This window comes from Moschus berezovskii, chromosome 5, assembly GCF_049115385.1.
Source record: "Moschus berezovskii isolate FMDL1 chromosome 5, NW_MosBer_1.0, whole genome shotgun sequence".
NCBI lineage: Eukaryota > Metazoa > Chordata > Mammalia > Artiodactyla > Moschidae > Moschus > Moschus berezovskii.
The window spans coordinates 110318456-110338448 of record NC_142464.1 but is presented as its reverse complement, the minus strand read 5'-3'; the positions used below and the strand labels follow the sequence as shown (position 1 = coordinate 110338448).

The window sequence follows — 19993 nt, the reverse complement described above, 5'->3', positions numbered from 1 at the left end:
TTAAATTCACCCATTCCAGTCCATTTTAATTCACTGATTCCTAGAATGTCGACGTTCACTCTTGCCATCTCCTGTTTGACCACTTCCAATTTGCCTTGATTCATGGACCTAACATTCCAGGTTCCTATGCATCTTTACAGCATCAGACCTTGCTTCTATCACCAGTCACATCCACAACTGGGTATTTGTTTCGCTTTGGTTCCATCCCTTCATTCTTTCTGGAGTTATTTCTCCACTGAGCTCCAGTAGCATACTGGGCACCTACCGACCTGGGGAATTCCTCATTCAGTATCCTATCATTTTGCCTTTTGATACTGTTCATGGGGTTCTCAAGGCAAGTATACTGAAGTGGTTTGCCATTCCCTTCTCCAGTGGCCACATTCTTGAAAAGTACAAGGAAACAGTACAACAGCTGGCATACAGGGTCTGGTATCAAGTAAACAGGCAAGAAGAATTATTGCCTGGAGGAGGGAGAGGAGGTAGAAGATGGTAGAGCTGAAGGATCACCAGATGCAGATGCACATCTATCTGCACCTTTGAAAGTTTACAAATGGAAGGTTCCTCTGTACAGGACTTGGGCTTCCCTGATGACTCAGAGATTAAGAATCTGCCTGCAATGCAGGAGACCCGGGTTCAGTTCCTGGGTTGGGAAGATACCCTGGAGGAGGGCATGGTAACCCACTCCAGTACTCTTGCCTGGAGAATTCCATGGACAGAGGAGTCTGGTGGGCTACGGTCCATGGGCGTGCACAAGAACTGGACACGACTGAAGTGACTAAGCAGCAGCAGCAGCAGCAGCCTGTAGGGGACTTGTTGTAATTTATATATTGATAGCTTTATTTGTTTAGATGGCTATATAATTTTAGATAATTTCCTAAAAAATAGAGTTTTCTCCATAATCACTAACTTCCAAAACACATCTTATTATTGCTGTTGTTCAAGGAGGAACATTAAGCACTTCTTTATTAGAAGATGTGTCTTGGTAATAGCTGGCATCTTAATTTCTTCTGTTATGAGTGGAAGTTGCAAGGGTATGCTTGAATTTGCCATGCTACTGAAATGTGAGAGGCTAATGCACAGGGAGGCCTGGCGTGCTGTGATTCATGGGGTCGCGGAGAGTCGGACACGACTGAGCGACTGAACTGAACTGAACTGAACTGAATGCACACTTAGCACTCAAAAATCTGATTATTCTAATAATTTTCAAATTAAAATCTCAATTATTTTTCTGCTCTGAAATAATGAGTCCCATATGTTATTTCATCCAGATAATCATAAGAACACTTAAAGATGAATCTGCTCTCCCTTTGTAAGCAACTAAGATTTCTTTTTTTAAATATCACATTCTTTAATTAGTTTAAAAGGCCATTTTGATCACATGATCGTGTGTTTTACATAAAAGCCTGGTAGTGTGCTGGTTCTCACCCAGAACTATTTCCCAATATATTCTCTTTGCTTTGTAAAGCTATTTGTTTTAGAACTAAGAAAACTGGAAGAAACTCAACCTTTACTATCAAGGAAGACTATCCTTTAAAAATATACTAATGCATCTGTATATATCAGGCACCTGTATGAAACTTCCTGGAATCTAACGGCTGAGTTGAAAATAGAAAAAAACCCTCCCATTGCAAGCACAGACTAATGTTGGAAAATCTGTTAGAAAGATATTTTTAAAATACAAAGTTAAAAAATAAAAGAGCATCTTCAGGTATCAGAACCAAGGAAGTTTAGAACAGCAAGTAAAAGCACAGGAAGGGTATTTGTCTCAGAAAGAAGCCAGAGAAGCTGCAACTGGGTTTTTACTTTTCACATGGAGAAGAGGAGATCTCCAGTATAAGAGAGACAGAAGGCTGAAAGTGACTCAACTGAGAGCTTGGAACATCAATAGTTTTTATGGCAAAGAGACTACAAAAACTCTACTCATGGTCTGAGTGAAGTGACAGAATTGAATCAGAAAAGGAAATAATAAATGAGAAAACAGCTTTGAGAAAAACTACCCATGTGCCTCAAGGAATGAAAAAAGATGAAAATTTAATATAAGAAAGAGAAATTAACAAAGATGGAGAGGGAGAATGGACTAAGAAGGTCCAACATATTTTAGTAAGAGTTATAGAGAGATAATTCAGAAAATGGGGGAGATGAAATAAACAAAAGAGGAGATGGATAAATGTACTCCAGGACTGGAAAAATATGTCTTCAAATAATGATACACAAAACTTGAAACAATGGAAAATATATAGCAAGGAGTTATTAATCAAAATAAAAATTACCTAGGAATATTAACAGAAAAATATTTTGGAACAAAAAGCACTATTACTATTATTTTATGATAAAAGGATCAATTCATTAGGGGGATATAAACAATTCTGCACTTGTATTCATCTAGTTGTATAGCCCCAAGTTACTCAATATAAAATATAACAAAATTATAAATAGATAAATCCACAAAAATTAGGAAATTTTAAGAAATCTCTGTTAGAAATTATAGATCTAGCAAATAAAATTTAGGAGAAATGCAAAATATTTGAACAGCTTGATTAACAGATTTGATTTATTGGTCATAATATAATCTCAAACCAATAATAAGATAATACTTCTTACCAGACCAAATGACTGATATCTATAAATGAATTTATCTGACCACAGTATGACAAAGGTAGAAACTAATTTGAGGGAGGGAACAGCATTAAATTCACATGTTTTAAAAATTAAAAATCATATACATCAGTGATTGATAAATAAAGTAATATCTACTTATTTCTCCATGACCTATCTGTCTATCTATCTAGGGATGTATGTATATATATACACACATATCTATCATCTATCTATCTAGCCTCAATACTTGTAGAGTTAAAAAGGAACTGAAAGAGAAATATATAATTTTAAACAGTAATTATCAATAATTAGGAGAATTACTTCTTATACTTCTTGGCTTGGTCATATGGCAGTTTCTCTACCCTGTTTTATCATGGACCTCTTCCTTTGCTTGTCAAGTGGGTAAAAATGCCAATGAAAGAGGCCAATGAGAAGACATTCTGTTGAAATGTTTTTTTATTTTATCAAAGTCTCTGAAATACACCATAGACTCAGAATATAAATGTAACACCAATGTTCTCATAAATGAATGTGTACATTTGCAACTCTTCAGAATAATGTATGTTCTATCTTAATGCAAGTTTCAAGTGTCATCTCTTGCTTTCCACTGCTAAGTGCTAATTTACCATCATGCATTGGCAGCAGTTCAGAGATTTGGTAGCCATTGGTTCCATAAACTACATTCAGAAAGAAGAGTAGCCTTATAAGATGATAACTCTATTTTTTCTTCTTATTTAAGTCTCCTGTCACTTGGCATTATTTAGAAAAATTCAAACCAAGCTTCTGTTTCCAATAAAGTAATTTTTCAATCTAACATGGAAGAATTTTTATTTATTTTTCCATAGGTTTTAAAAATATGTATCTTTTGGCTTGATAATTGATAAATGGACGGGCAACATTAAAATACATGAAAGTCAACTTTATATATAAATAAAACAACCATGTGGGGTTTAGGGCCATGGAAGCAGTTGAACAGGACAAAGCCATTCACGTACCACGAGGATCTTAGAATACGAAGGGGTCTACCAAGGCACAGCCTGGGACTGGGGCTGAGGCCCCTAGAGGGGCTACTTCAGGCTGAACTGAGCCTCAGACCTGCTCTTAAGAGTGCAGGGTCCTTCCCCTATACTACACTGAAAGCTGAACAGAAAAACAATCAGTTTTGTAATTCCTGTAACCCTGGTGAAATTGTGGAATGTGGTGATATTCAGGCTTCCAGCACAAGGCTGTACTTGTGGGGCAGCGGCTCCATTTTCTGTATTGCTGCCTCTCAAGACCTTGAAGCATCTGATAGTCAGGGGCATTGTCACGGCAGGATGCTCAGCCAATACCCCTTATCTTTCCCAGGTTACCTCCTTGAAGTTGCTAAGCCAAATCCTCTCTTAGATATTTTATGAGAAGATGCCAACTGGTATCACTTAGGTTTCAGCACAGTGGTTTCCTTACAAATCATATTTTTTGCTCCCCATTTAGGCTACAAGTTACCTTGTCTATATGAATATACTGCATGCTATCACTTTTCTCACAAACTTCCCTGGATTCCAATCTCAGAGTAAAAGCCAAAGATTAAGATGATCTCGAAGGTTCTACAGTACCTCTCTGAGCTCCTTGCCCATCCCACCTCAGGGCATTTCCACTTCTGCTGGGTATCTGCATCGCGGCCTCCTATAGAGCCCTACACTTAGAATTACCCTCAGCAACACTTCTCACCCTGCTTCAGTCTTCTACTTAGCAAAGGATCAGTTTACTTATTTATCTATCTCTTCCAGGGGACTGTAAGCCTGTTCCACAGGGGCTGAATTTTTGTCTTCTTTACTCACTGTTGAATCCTTGTGGCCTGGTCTGAGCCTGGGAGAGAGCAGACAAGCATTCAACCCAAGCATTCAACCGTGGAAATAATGAACGACAAAGATTTGTTTATTTTCCAACTTTTCTTTACTCTCGTTTCATCCTCTTCCTGTGATAACAGACTCCTTGTTCTCCAGACATCCCTTCCCACTCCTCTCCCCAGCTTTTGAACCTAAATCCATGCTTTACTAACAACAAGAGGTAGAATTACTGAGCATCTGCTCTGTCCTGGGAACAATGTGTAATGATTTCTTAACATGATTTTAAGTTTGGTAAAGAATCTGCCTGCAACGCAGGAGAGCCAGGTTGGATCCCTGGGTTGGGAAGATCCCCTGAAGAAGTAAATGGCAACCCACTCCAGTATTCTTGCCTGGAGAATCCCCATGAACAGAGGAGCCTGGCAGGCTACATACAGTTCATGGGGTCACGAAGAGCTGGACACATCTGAGCAATTTTCACCTTGAGGTAGATTACTACTAGAATTTTAAAATTTTCACATTGGGAAGCTGAGGCTCACAGAGATGAAGTGAACTTTCCCTGAGTCCCACAGCTTACAAATAGCAAAGGTAGGACCTGAACCCAGGTCTCTGACTCGAGTTAGCGGATTTAACCCGGGGAGCCTGTCTCACAGGAGGCTGTCGCACCCTCTCTGGCCACTAGGAGCTCCAGGTTTTCCTCACCTTTTTATCCTGGACTCATACTCTATCTTCTGTTTGGTCATTTCCTGTTTCAGGCTGGACACTAAGCTGTGCAGGGCGCTGTGGTTGCTCGTGTTGTTGCTAACGAAGGTCTCACTGTTGTCGCTGCTGCTGGTGGCCCGACTACTGCGGCCGCCCACACTCCTCCGGTCGCTTTTGTTTTCATAGTCCCCGGGGTGGGAGAGGTCGTCCTGCGGGGGCCCATCCAAAACGGGGTCCTCAAAGTTCCCACCGTAAAAGTCTTGCTCCGGGCAGGTGGTGGTGGAGGAGCGGCAGGAGGTGGAGTTCTCGGGCAGGGAGATCTCACAGGAGGAAGTGGACCAGGTGGCGCTGTCGACGCTCTGCTTGTCGTCGAGGCTCATCGCGGAGAACTGCTGGTGGACGTTATCGTAGGTGGAGAGCCTGTTGTGCTGGCCCGACTCTCCTGCTTGCTCTTTCTGCTTATTATCTCTCAGGGTCACGTAGCCATTGGGCAGCCAGCTCATGCTGCGGCCATTCCCGGGGTTCCCCAGGGTATCAGAGTTCAAGATGCCCATGCGCACGGTTCCATTCTGCACGCTGTGGGTGCCCATTTTGGTACCAGACCCCTTCAGGGAAGAGGTCCTTCTGGCCTGTAAGCTCCCATTGGGAGTGGTCTGGGCTTTCTCGAGTGCTTCAGCATTACTGCTGCTGAAGGACCCGTTGGTGACAATCCCACTGCCCTTGTTGAAGGCGGGATTCTTTTTGACCATGAGAGGCGGGCTTCGAGAGACATCCAGCTTGTGGATGCTGTTCCTGGGGCTGTTGGTTTTGCTGCCTGGCAGAGCTGGAGGGGATCCATTATCCATGCTGCTTCTTTGGGGAGACTCAGGCTTGTCCCAAGAGCACCGCCTTACGGGACTGTCCATGGTATTATTGTTCTCCTTGTTCTGTAGCTGCCCCATGAGGGCTTTCTTCTGAAGGTCATTGTTGGTGTTGCTCACGCCATCCTGGGGCTTGTTTTGCAGCTCTGCATCTTTGGGGAAGAGGCGATCATGTTTGCCAATCATCACTGACATCAGCTGTTGGACCACCACAGTGCCTGGAATTGCAAAGAAAGCAAAGGAGTATGAGCAAAACAGTTTTGATTTATTCCCCATTTTGAAATTGACTTTTGAAGAGCCATGTTTAGGTGCACATTCAGCATTATTATCAGCAGTGCCAAACTATGTTTTTAATGATGACAATAGCAATTATTGTTATTGTTTGGTCACTAAGTAGTGTCCAACTCTTTTATGACCCCATGGAATGTAGTCCACCAGTTTCCTCTGTCCATGGATTTTCCAGGCAAGAATACTAGAGTGGGTTGCCATTTCCTTCTCCAGGTTAGGGAGAAAATAGCAATTGCAGCTAAAAATCTCTTGAACATTTAACATGAACTGTACTAAGCATTTTATTTTTGTTAGTTGGATTTTTTAAAATTTATGAATAGATACCGTTATTATCACTGTCTAATAAAGGTTAAGTAACTTGACCAATGTCCTAAAGCTGTTAAGAAGAAAAAGAAGAGCTTAAAATCAAAATTAACTAGTTCCAAAGGACAGGCTCTTAATTGGCACACACCATTTCTTATAAGTTTGACAGCTAATTATGAAAAATCTTTCTTAGAAGAAGTCACTGTGATCTCTCAACTAATTGGGTCAAAAAAATCAAGACATTTTAATGGCAGCTGGAAGTTGAATCCCCTACAATCTCTAGTGGATATGTGGTCTGTCTTCACAATATAGAAAGTCAATGAAGTTCCATACAATGCTTGCTCAGCATTCTAAAGTTTCAGGGCATTTTAAGTGACATTAGCCAAAATGGCATAATAAAGACCTAGGAGAATCCTCTCTGCCATAAAAATAACTGACAAAAATGTTCCCAGTCAATATATTCAGAAATCTGCGAATTAACGAAAGGCTTGCTGTAACCTGGAGAGTGTTAATTAAAAAAGAAAAAATCGTTGACTCTTGGTAAAGAACAGCAAGCTCTGTAGTGTTTCAACTCACCCTATTCCCATCTTCCTTTCTGCAGTAGCCTTGAAAACCAACAACCCTCAGTCTTAGTGGAACCAGAAGTGAGGCAGCCACTGGAATGGAAAAAGCTGGTTTGGAACTCCTTCAAAGCCCCCTTCCCAAAGAATTGTAATTTAACTTGTTTGGTGGTTTCCTGGAAGACCCCACTCAAGAGGCTTGTCTTCAGTTTATCTGACTAAGGAGTTGACTAGAATGAGAGACATTTCTCAGGGGCATTTGTCAAAAACAATTAGGGTCTTTTTCATTTAAAATCATGCTTGCCTGAAGCAAGTGGATAACTGTTGAAGACAAAACAACAGGCTAAACAAAAAGCTTAGAAGGAAAATCTGAAGAGATTTCCATAGGAGGTGTTGAAAAGCTCTGCTATATACTTGAAGATTTAGTACATGATGTACATGTATGCATAGGGTTCTTTGTATACCTAGGGCTGTGTGCACACTTAGGAAAGAACTGAGAAGTACCCAAGGTCTCATCTCCAGCTGATCTTGGAGCTCTGCACAAGCAGGACGAGAATGCTAAAGCAAAGTTGTAAACTGCCTGGCTGAGTGTCAAAAGTCTTCCCCAACAAGCACACAGGGCCCCTTGATAAAGAATGGGAGACATACTGGCCTAATTCAAATTCTGAATAGGAAGAAATGTGTTATATCCATCTATATCCTGCACACTTCTGTCATAATTCAAAACTTCTAACATATTTAGATCAGGAATCAGCAGTGTGTCAGGTCTGATGCTGGCCTGTGCTATTCATACAAATTATCTGGAGATTCTGTTAAAATGTAGATATTGAGTAGGGCATGAGATTTTACATTTCTAACCAGCCCCCAAATGATAAGACAACCGTGATAACAGAATAGTAGCCCTGGTATTGTCTAGTGGGCTGCACACAGATTTTCTGCATCAGAATTTGCATGTCAACAATATCCCCTGGTGGTTCCTGTGTGTGTTAGAGTTTGAGAAACTGTGTTAGGTGGAAATGTTTCACTTAAACATCTCCTAAATTAATATTATCATAAGGCTTTGAAATGGCTTCCGTGTGGCACTAGCTGTAAAGAACCTGCTCCCACTTCAGGAGACATAAGAGACATGGGTTTGATCCCTGGGTCAGGAAGATCCCCTCGAGGAGGGCATGGCAACCCACTCCAGTATTCCTGCCTGGAGAATCCCATGGACAGAGGAGCCTGGCAGGCTACAGTCTATAGGCTTGCAAAGAGTCAGACATGACTGAAGTGACTTAGCATGCATGCAAGGCTCTGAGATAAGACTTCAGTTCAGTTCAGTCGCTCAGTCGTGTACGACTCTTTGCGACCCCATGAATCACAGCACGCCAGGCCTCCCTGTCTATCACCAACTCCCGGAATTCACTCAAACTCATGTCCATCGAGTTGGTGATGCCATCCAGCCATCTCATTCTCTGTTGACCCCTTATCCTCCTGCTCCCAATCCCTCCCAGCATCAGAGTCTTTTCCAATGAGTCAACTTTTCACATGAGGTGGCCAAAGTATTGGAGTTTCAGCTTAAGCATCAGTCCTTCCAATGATGTTTTTCAAATGAGAAAATTGAGGTTCAGAGAGGTGATGATTTTGCCCAAGACCACACAGATGATAAGAGACTAGAGTGAAAAGTGATAGAAGTATCTTCTCATTCCAAATCATGTACTTGTCTTACTGTATTCCACCTGTTGGAGTTAAAACTGTAGTAATAATAAGTAAACATGGTGTTGTTATAAATAAGAAACAAAATAAAAGACAACTATCTACTGAATCATCATCAATTACGATGGAATTGTGTAAGAAAAAAGACTGAATGAAAGTAATGGTAATATAGATGTATCTTTTCTCTTTTAGTAACCTCTGAATGTGTCATCTTATTTTCAGTGCATGTAGCAGTGAATCTGAAGAAAAGATTTCAGCATCTTTAAAATGACCGTCAGCACTGACACCTTCATGTACTGTGTTTGAAGACATGAATACTTCATGTGCTGCTTGCCCATCTGACAGACATACTTTCAAAAGTTTGCTGCTTCTGTTATATATGACTCTGTCTAGTCCTTTGGGAAAATAAAGCTTTTCCCCATCACCGGAATATTAAGATTTGAAATATCACTGCATTGTTAATGATAGTTGTAAACTGTATGGGGATTTAATTAATTGAAGAGAGACATTCCCAAGGTCTCTATGATGAGTTTGTGAACAGCCATGCCAATGGATGTGCATATGTCCATGCTAAGTCGCTTCAATCATGTCCAACTCTTTGTGACCCATCAGCCTCCTCTGTCCATGGGATTCTCCAGGCAAGAATACTGGAGTGGGTTGCCATGCCCTCCTCCGGGGGATCTTCTTGACCCAGGGATTGAACCTGTGTCTCTTATGTCTCCTGCAGTGGCAGGCAGGTTCTTTACCACTAGCGCCACCTGGGAAGCCCATGCCATTGTATACCTGCCGTAATTATAGAGTGTCAGAGCCCCAGAAATGTCTTGCTTTTACCTTAGGAGGCTTTGCTTTCATCTAGCTTCCAGAATAGTAAATGACAGTCATTTCTTGTAAAGGGACTTCTTTTCAATTTTTATAGCCATTTAGGAGACTAGCCAGGTACTAATGATGATGTGTGTGTCATTAAATGCACTATGTTTCTTTTTCCCTTTTAATTCCCTTCTCTCTGTCATTCTCTTCCTTAGAATGCTAATAACAAACATTAAGCCCAAATAATGAGTCCAGAGTGGTTATGATCACCAGGCCAATCTGAAGAATCCATGCAGATTTGGGAGTCCCACTGGACTATATGTTTCAACAATTCCCCCAGGCTCATATAGTTTTATACAGGTTGAATTTAAATACCATATTACGAGCACTCGTGTCTCCATAAGAACTGGGTAAGAATTCAGTTTTCCTTTGAAGGTACCTAGGCACTTTAATCGGAGAAGGCAATGGCACCCCACTCCAGTACTCTTGCCTGGAAAATCCCATGGACGGAGGAGCCTGGTGGGCTGCAGTTCATGGGGTCGCTAAGAGTCGGACATGACTGAGCAACTTCACTTTCACTTTTCACTTTCGGCATTGGAGAAGGAAATGGCAACCCACTCCAGTGTTCTTGCCTGGAGAATCCCAGGGACGGGGGAGCCTGGTGGACTGCCATCTGTGGGGTCGCACAGAGTCGGACACGACTGAAGTGACTTAGCAGCAGCAGCAGGCACTTTAATATATATGTGGGAGACCTGGGTTCGATCCCTGGGTTGGGAAGATCCCCTGGAGAAGGCCATGGCAACCCACTCCAGCATTCTTGCCTGGAGAATCCCATGGATAGAGAAGCCTGGCCGTCTGCAGTCCATGTGGTCACAAAGACTCAGACAGGACTGAGTGACTAAACAAACACACACACACAGAGCATTCTATAAAATGTAGTTTCAATTTGTATTTTTTGCAGTGAATTACTTTGCACACATATCCTTCAGTACATGTACAAGATATCTGTGAGGTATATGATAAATTTTGACAAACGACAGTCCTGGAAACACTACCAAACCATTTTATAGATAATTCCCTTGTGTCCTTTCGTAGCCAATCCCCTACCCATGGCAACCACTGATCTGTTTTCTGTCACTGTACTTTCTTTTTTTCTAGAATTTCATAAAAACGCAATTATAGAGAATGAGGTCTTTCGTGTCTAGGCATTATCACGTAGCATAATGCTTTTCTCATTTCCCATATTGTCACTCATGTATCAGTAGTCCGTCCTTTTAATTGCTGAGTGTGCCTTAGTCGCTCAGTCGTGTCTGACCCTTTGTGACTCCATAGACTGTAGCCCACCATGGAATTCTCCAGGCAAAAACACTAGAGTGGGTAGTCATTCCCTTCTCCAGGGGATCTTCCTGACCCAGGGATCGAACCCAGGTCTCTTGCATTGCAGGCGGATCATTTGCCATCTGAGGGAAGCCCAGTTTTAGTTTCCATTGATGAACCAATATTGATATATTATGATTATTAACTAAGGTCTATAGTTTATATTGGGCTTCCCTGGTGGCTTAGCAGTAAAGAATCCGCCTACAATGCAGGAGCTGTACAAGATGCAGGTTCGATCCCTGGGTCAGGAAGATCCCCTGGAGGAGGGCACAGCAACCCACTCCAGTATTCTTGCCTGGAGAATCCCATGGACAGAGGAGCCTGGCAGGCTGCAGTCCATAGGGTTGTAAAGAGTCAGACACAACTGAAGCGACTTAGCATGCATGTTTATATTCAAGTCACTCTCTGTGTGATCTGGGATTTGACACATGCACAGTGTCATATATCCACTATTACAGTATCACATGGAATCGTTTCATGGCCCTGAAAATCCTTTGTGCTCCAATTATTCCTCCTCCTTTTGTTCCTCAATCCTCTATTGAATCATTAGGATTTCTTTTAAAAGCTTTGTAGAGCTTGGTCCATAACTTTTAACATTATCACCAAGGTAAGGCCCTCCTGAGGACTCAATGCAATGCCTCGATGTCAGGAATTTCTACTCTGGTTGTGGGAAATACAGTTATTTCAAGCTTGGTGTGAGGCCCAGGAATGCCTCAGACTACTGATTTCTGGCACTCTTCCCCAGAAAGTAGCACAGAGTCCCCTCCTGCAAGCATAAATCAATTCTAAGGTAAAGACTTAAGGGATAGCCTCTCCAGATCTCTGAATAATATCTGTGTCTAGTTTTCTCTTTTGTGCCACTTACTTGAGTTTCCCATCCTCTAATCTTACTCTCAAAGCTCGCCAAGACCTGCACATCAGTGCTACTACTAATGCCCACAAGAAAGAATGGTACTCTAGCAGGGAGACCTGCTGAAAATCAATAGAAGTAACCTTTCATTGTGATAAATAATTTGAGGTGTCTATAATATAGAAAACAAGAAATTCTTCATGCTTCAACCCAAAATAAATAAGCAGCATTATCTTAGAGGCCCATATTTTCTGCCTCTCGAAGTCAGTCCAATAAAACCGGAACTAACAAAAATATATCAACTTAGAAGCATAACTATTTGAAGTTTCAGAAAATTGCATCAAACTCAGAAAGTGAAGTAGATTTTTCCAGTTTTTATGTGATGTTTTACAGATGATTTATGCAAGTTCTGTTAATTCTCATGAAACTATGGAGGAAATGTTTAGTAACTCATGTTTAGTAAACTCCTCAAAAAATGCCTGGCTCTCAAACAGAAGATTTTACATTTGAAGAACTTGAGTCCATAAATGGAATTACCATGGATTCATTTATTTCCTTGATTGTCCTGGACAATCAAGAGACAACTGCCTGTTCTTCTGATGACGATACATGATCGTAGTTCACTCACCCTCCATAATGGTCAAGGGATCTTCCACTTTGGGACGCAGGATATTGGGGCCAAAGACAGTGGCCAAGTTCTGCACACCCATTTTATTAATTCCTGAGTAGGACTGCACTTCATCCAAGAACCTGTTGAGTAAAAGAGTATGAACAAAACACAAAGGGATCAAATTTGTCAGTGGGGAAAAAAATGGCTTATCGGGAAATTTATGAACTGGAGTCTGTTCAAAGATGATAATGGACACACAGTCATTTAGAAATTCAAATGTCTCTCTGCCAAATGTGAAGAATATATACTGCAAATTCGTAAGTATCAGAATCATAAGGGATTATATAAAATATCTGCTCTGGCCTGGCTTGGTTTTCCCTGTCAGTCACAGGATAAACAAGTGTGTTTGGATAATGCTATTGTGGACTTGAGATTCAAGAATATGAATTTCTTTCCAATCTCTAAATAAAATATCCAATTTATATACATATTTAATTGAACTATAAAAATAAGGTTGTCTGGTACAATTTCTTATTTCTGAGAAGAGGAATCCATTCCCCTTGTGGGGCAATTTGTGAGCCTCAAATTTATAGTCTATTAAAAAGTGACATCAAACATGGTTTAAATTAAAACCTCGGTTCTACTGATATGAGAAATTGCAAACACAAATTGTTTTAACTTGTTAGGTGCTAAAGAATAAGAGCCATGAAATAGCCCTTTCCCAGAATGATTTTAGTAGCAGAGATTGTTTTTGTAATCTTTCAGCTTTTGTTCATTTCCCATCCCCTCTCCATTACAAGAACTTCTATTAATTCATGGCTTATTGATTGCACTAATGAGACGAAGAAGAAGCAAGAAAAATATTTTTTAAAAACTTACTTTGTGTGTTATTTAAAATAATGTATTTCATTGTGTGCCAGTCATTGTGTTAACTTATTAATGTCTCATAGCATCTCTGTGCGAGCTAAATACTATTATTATCTCCATTTTACTGATGAGACACATCAGGCACCAGAGAGGTTAAGAAACTTCTCCAAGAACACAGAGTTAATAAGTGGCAGAGCTGAGACCTGAACCCAGGTGATCTTACCCTAGGGTCTGGGCTGTTGACTACTATCTCATGAGTTTCTAAAAAGGTGCCTATTTCCACATGTTCACTACTCTTACACATCCTAAATTATAGCAAAATTGAAGGGCAAAAAGTCAAACTACCATTTATTATCTGAAATAGATGAAATTAGTAGGGTGGTGTGCTCACTCAGTCATGTCCAACTCTTTGCGACCTCATGGACTGTAGCCTGTCAGGTTTCTCTGTCCATGAAATTTTCTAGACAAGAATACTGGAATGGGGTGCCATCTCCTTCTCCAGGGGATCTTCCTGGTCTTGTTTTTCCTGTTGTCTGGCAGATTTTTTACCACTGTGCCACCTGGGAGGCCCTTATTAATACTTAATCTTTTTATTTAAATTTAATACGCTTCATGTATTTCAACTATACTCCAATAACATTTTAAAAACAAATTCAATGTGTTTCAGTCATATATACTTGATTTCTTAAGTAGCAGCATAGACATGGGACATGCCATCCCTGACCTTAAACATGGTCGTTGACAGAGAGTATTTCAAGGCACAATTAGTGTTCTAGCAAAACTGAGTTACAATGTTTACTTCAGTGAGTCTTGAGAGAAATGGGAAAAAATAATATATATTAACATTCTTCATATGTATAAATATATATGCATATAAATTTATAAAAAATTTATTGGAGTATAGTTGCTTTACAATGTTGCAATAGTTTCTGCTGTATAGCAAAGTGAATCAACTATACATATACACATATTCCCTCTGTTTTGGATTTCCTGCCGATTTAGGTCACCATGAGGATTGAGTATAGTTCCCTGTGATACACCGTAGGTTCTCATTACTTATCTATACATAGCATCAGTAGTGTAATATACTTTAACTTTTACAACAATCATGTGAAATGTGTGTTTTCACTACCCTTTTATCTATTAGAACTCCTAGTCTCAAAGAGGAGAAGAAAATTGCATAACATCATATAAGAAGTCAGTGGTAGGATCTGGACTCCTAGACAAATGATTCTCATGCCAAGACACAGGCTCCTTCTGTTAAACAATGGTACATGGTATGCATACAAACAACTTTGATGGAGGTTCAAAGCAACATATCTTTAATATGTAGAGGTCAGAGAGACTTCAGAAACAACAGATTACAAAATCAAGCAATTTTAGCGCTCAGAGAAACCTCTGAAATCACCTTGTCAAACCTCTTAATTTTACAGAGGCCAACACTAGAGCTTGGAGCAATTGAGTGATTTTTGTTGTTGTTTTGTTATTTTAGTCACTAAGTTGTGTCCAACTCTTTGTGACCCCATGAACTGCAGCTTGTCAAGCTCCTCTGTTCATGGGCTTATCCAGGGAAGAATACTGAAGTGGGTTGCCATTTCCTCCTCCAGGGGAATCTTCCTAACCCAGAGATCAAACCCGCGTCTCCTGCATCTCCTGAATTGGCAGGCAGATTCTTTACCAGTGAGCCACCAGGGAAGCCCAACTGATTTTTATTCATTGTTAAAATGAACTATTGTCAGTGTAAATACAGTCTTTTTAAATTCCATTTTGTCTTTAGGACAATTCTTACCTGCAAATATACTTGAGAAGGTTGTAATTGACCACTGGCAAACTCTTCACCTGCTTCACTAATTCTTTAATACCCTGAGTATAAAGACGAGAATGCATGTTATCTAAGTGTTGACCTTGGAATGAAAGCACATGGGAAATGGGCATGCAGTTTTTTGTTTTGTTTTGTTCTTGCTAGTTTTACCTATTACCAGTGATGGATCCTGTCTTAAACACTTGCCACTCTCACAGAGAGCATTTCAGAAATATTTTCAAAAGACATGAAAGCATTTCAAATATCTCTGTGAGTATTATTTGTGGAGAAACAGATTTAACATTTTTAACATTTGTTCACAACTGACTGAAAAGGAAAAATAGTCTTATTTATAGTTTGGTTATTTGGGGAAAATAGTAGCCTTAATATAGTGAGAGTCCTTCTGATTTCTAGCATTTAGGGGGCAGTGGGGCAAGGAGTGCTGATTTCATTTATTCAGCTCTACTTTCCTTTTTGATGAGAGAGAGGATTACAAATGGGACCTGTGTTAGTGAAAGTGAAGGTTGCTCAGTTGTGTCCAACTGTTTGCGACCCTATGGACTATACAGTCCATGGAATTGTCCAGGCCAGAATACTGGAGTGGGTAGCCTTTGCCTTCTCCAGGGGATCTTCCCAACCCAGGGATCAAACCCAGGTCTCCCACATTGCAGGGAGATTCTTTACCATCTGAGCCACTAGGGAAGCCCAAGTGTAAAAAATCTAACTGTGCAAAAATCTAACAAGTGTAAAAATCTAACTGTGTGTGATGTCAATACTTAGCATAGTGGAAAACAATCCAAAAACAGGGCAAAGAAAATACAGGTTAAAGACAAGGAACACTGAAAAAAAACCCAAATAATAGCTTTTTAAGAAATAGCTGTGTTGACTTACAGCTTCCTCTTCTTTGCTGAGCAGTTTGGCACAAGACAGAAAGTCTTCATACTTGGCATAAGGAATAACCGGTTCTGGGAGTTCTCGGAGATACAGTTTAAGAAGAGATGCCACTGTGTGTACATCCGTGTTGCTGTGGGGATAGAAGTATGAAGATTTTTTATGGAGTGAACTTTATACTATTTGATTAATTTTTCATCAAATATACATCTAAGAGTCAGACTTCTGCATTCTGTCGACAATTAAATTAGTCAATCCAGCCTTCAAGAGGCACATACTTAGGTAATGCCTGTTAGATGCTGCCACAGCTGGGGAAGAGACGGACCTTGAGGAACTTGGAATCTTCAGTGTGGTTTGAAAATGTCCAAAAGTGCAAACACTCATCTTTTGTGTGTATCTGATGTGAAGCAAGAATGCTACTTTCGTAAAACAATGAGAATATACGTACCAGCATACCCCAAATGCCCAGTCTACATATGTGTGTGATCAGTTGTCTCCAACTCTTTGCGATCCCTGTCCCACGAGGCTCCTCTGTCCATGGAATTTTCCAGGCAAGAATACTGGCATGGGTTGCCATTTCCTACTCTAGGGGATCTTCCTGACCCAGAGATAGAAGCTCTGTCTCTCAAATCTCCTGTATGGCAGGCAGATTCTTTACCACTGAGCCACTGGGAAAGCCCTATGTGTATATTAATTAATATAAAATTAATTATCTCTGGATCCTAAATTCATTTCTTATTCTCTAGAAGACACTGGTGATTGGTTATAGACACATGAAGTTTAGTATGGCATGTTCTAACTTTTTAAGAAAAGCTCATTTTAAAGATGGTTGTTCTCAGCATGATTGTTTGTCTAATAATCTAAGACAGCTGGGAATCCTTGGAGTCTTTTAGAAAGCTAAGGGAGGTGCTACAAAAATAAGCACTGAAAACTCAACGTGTCCTTTGTGTAATGTGCAAAATTTAATTTTATTTTCTGCTGAATACCAGAGTAACAGGATAATCTGCTGAAATATTAATCTATATTTTGTTCTCTGTATCTCCTGTTAATCCATGAAGATGGCTGACAGTAGAGATAGGAAGAGGCAATTGCTTGTTTTGGGGATTTTTTGGTTTCCTTTTGCTTGGTTTCTTGCGGGCTGGTGGGGAAAAGGAGCATGGGAAGGAGAGGTGGTGGTCAGGGGGTGGGTGAAAGGTCAGTTGATTCCCAGGAAGTGGGAAGAGTGGTGGTGAGCAAGGCCAGGGATTCTGTAAATTGTGGGAACAAACCCTCCACTCCCTGACTCTGCTTTGGGAAGTGATGAGCCGCTGCAAGGTCTTTCAGAAGCTGGGATCCAGGCTCTGGGACTTCTGCCTCAGTGACTATTCTCTTGCCCCAAGGGTGACACAGAAGCAGAGTTAACTTCCCAGTTCCACATGGACTGAAACAATGGGCGCTCAGCTCTCAGGTTTGGACTCTCAGTTTGATTTCCTCAACTATTTCCCCCGCAGCTATTCTGTAACTGAAATTACAGAAAACACAATGGCGAGGACCCTAAGGAATATTCTAGCCTGCTCATAATCTATAATCTGGTGGGGGCAGGAGACAGAAAGTAGATAACACAAGGGCATGCAGCTTTCTTTATAGTCCAACTCTCACATCCATATATGACCACTGGAAAAACCATAGCCTTGACTAGACAGACCTCTGTTGACAAAGTGATGTCTCCGCTTTTTAATATGCTGTCTAGGTTGGTCATAACTTTCCTTCCAAGGAGTAAGCATCTTAATTTCATGGCTGCAATCACCATCTGCAGTGATTTTGTAGCCCAGAAAAATAAAGTCAATAACACAAGTATCTAACTGCAAAGTGTGTGAATGATAATAAGGAAAAGTATTGGGTGCCATCTAACAGCAAACAAAGACTAATTCAGGAGATAAAGGGCTTCTCTGAGGAAGTGATGCTTAGGCTAAGATGTGAAGCGATGTAAGAATGAACTGAGAATGAAGAATAAAAGAAGCCATTCCGATTAAAGCAAGGCGTGTAAACAGAGCCCAAAGTGGGAAACTGACAACAAGCTAAGGGAGAACAGAGGTCAGAGGATGAAGTCTGAGCAGAAGGGAGCATCTTCAAAGACCATGGGACTTTATCTACCTCAGAATTAGACAGGACAAGGGCTGAGGTTTTCCATTTTAACATCGGAGCCAGATAGGGCTGGAAGGATATACTGTCAACCATTTTACAGATGCTAAAATGATGGGGGTGTTCTCATAGGACCTGTCTCTAACCAATTTTAATCTTTTCATAATTACAGAAATGAATTTTTTTTCCTATTAAATTTCTGATAGACAATATAGAAACCATCTTAAAGGCTAGTAAAGAAAATAAAAATCATGTTTCTGGGACATCTTGAAAACTGTGTTCAAGTTCACTTATTCCTAAAAATAATTTACAAAATATTTTTTGAAAAGATAGACATAAAATAGTCTTAATGGTAAAGCAAAATAAAAGACACTAGTTTTTTTTTCTTCTGGTAAATTACTCTGTTTCATACAGTCCAAAGCCCCTCCGTGCTTCTCTAGATATGCAGTAAAGCACCAGACACTTGGAAGCACAGTCAAAGCAGTAACAGAACCAGAACCTCGGGCAGGATATGCAGTCACATCTATTATTGCAATTAAGGATTTCCATTTTTTGATTCCATTCATATCTAGTCCGCTCTAATCCAATCCAATCCATGACTAGGTTGTTGGATTGTTTTGCCTTCAAAGTTAATGATCCTTCTAGTAATGTTAAAGAAAAGCAAAGAACACCAAAATAATATAAAATGAGTATAACTTCAATGAGGCTTCCCAGGTAGCTCAATGGTATAGAATCCATCTGCCAGTGAAGGAGACATAAAAGACTTGGATTTGATCCCCAGGTACAGAAGATCCCCTGGAGAAGGAAACGGCAACCCACTCCAATATACTTGCCTGGGTAATTCCATGAACAGAGGAGCCTGGTGGGCTACAGTCTATGAACTCAGAAAGAGGTGGACACACCGGAGCCACTGAGCACACATGCATAATTTCAATATATGGAGTATATCAAGTATAATTTATAGGCTCATACAAATAGAATATATAAAAAATATGAATTAAATGCAATAAATAAATGAGACAATCATGATAAAAGAGAAATATATATTGAAGAAATCTGTTTGTGTTTCTATGATGAACTATTCATTACACTGCCTGTCCCCAAGCACACTGTTTTTAAGGTAGCTTGTCTGTTGTTGCTGTTTAGTTGCCAAATTGTGTCCGACTTTTGCACTCCCATGGACTGTAGCCTGCCAGGTTCCTCTGTCCATGGGATTTTCCAGGCAAGAATACTGGAGTGGGTTGCCACTTTATCCAGGGGATCTTCCCGACCCAGGGGCTGAATCCTTTTTCTTTATCTGCTCCACTGGCAGGTGGATTCTTTGCTACTGAGCCCTGGGAAGTCCAGCTGGCCTATTTCCTGTATCATTTTGCTTCTAATGAAGTTGAGCTGTAGTAGTGAGGGCCTTTGAACACTAGGTGGTGCAAAAGCAAAGTTAGACTAATGGCAATGGTGTGAAAACTGAAAGATGAGTGTGCAGACTCATTCTTCACCCACCAGCAATTTTCTTAGCACCAAAGCTGCAGTAATGCTCCAGGAATAGAAATACCCGAGCTATGAATCAAGATAAGAGATGTGAACCGGGATAACTACTTTATTACTTCCCTAAAGTGATATGTTAATTCGTTTCCAGCATTATAAGTATATACCTATACTCTGCTGGTTATATAAAAATGGTAAGAAAAAAATGAAAAATACGTTATTTTTTATTTAAATTAGTAAAGGCTATTACAATTTTTTTTTTTTTTTTTGCTTAAAAGGAACAAGTTAAAAATTCATGACTTTTTGAGATGCTTTGCTAAATTTAGGTTATTTTGTAGAAATAGAGACTTCTCCC

At 40.3% G+C, this 19993-nt stretch overlaps 1 protein-coding gene across 5 annotated transcripts in view; it reads right to left on the bottom strand.

The window, feature by feature from the left end:
• Positions 1-19993, bottom strand: part of ARHGAP24 (Rho GTPase activating protein 24) — a 571970-nt gene that overhangs the window by 6504 nt on the left and 545473 nt on the right. For all 5 annotated transcript variants that reach the window (XM_055434021.2, XM_055434025.2, XM_055434023.2 and 2 more), the window contains 4 exons: positions 16036-16168; positions 15133-15206; positions 12495-12616; positions 5127-6204 (listed from right to left, as the gene is read on the bottom strand). In XM_055434021.2, coding sequence (XP_055289996.1) covers positions 5127-6204; positions 12495-12616; positions 15133-15206; positions 16036-16168 — 1407 coding nt within the window. The remainder of the gene's footprint in view (positions 1-5126; positions 6205-12494; positions 12617-15132; positions 15207-16035; positions 16169-19993) is intronic.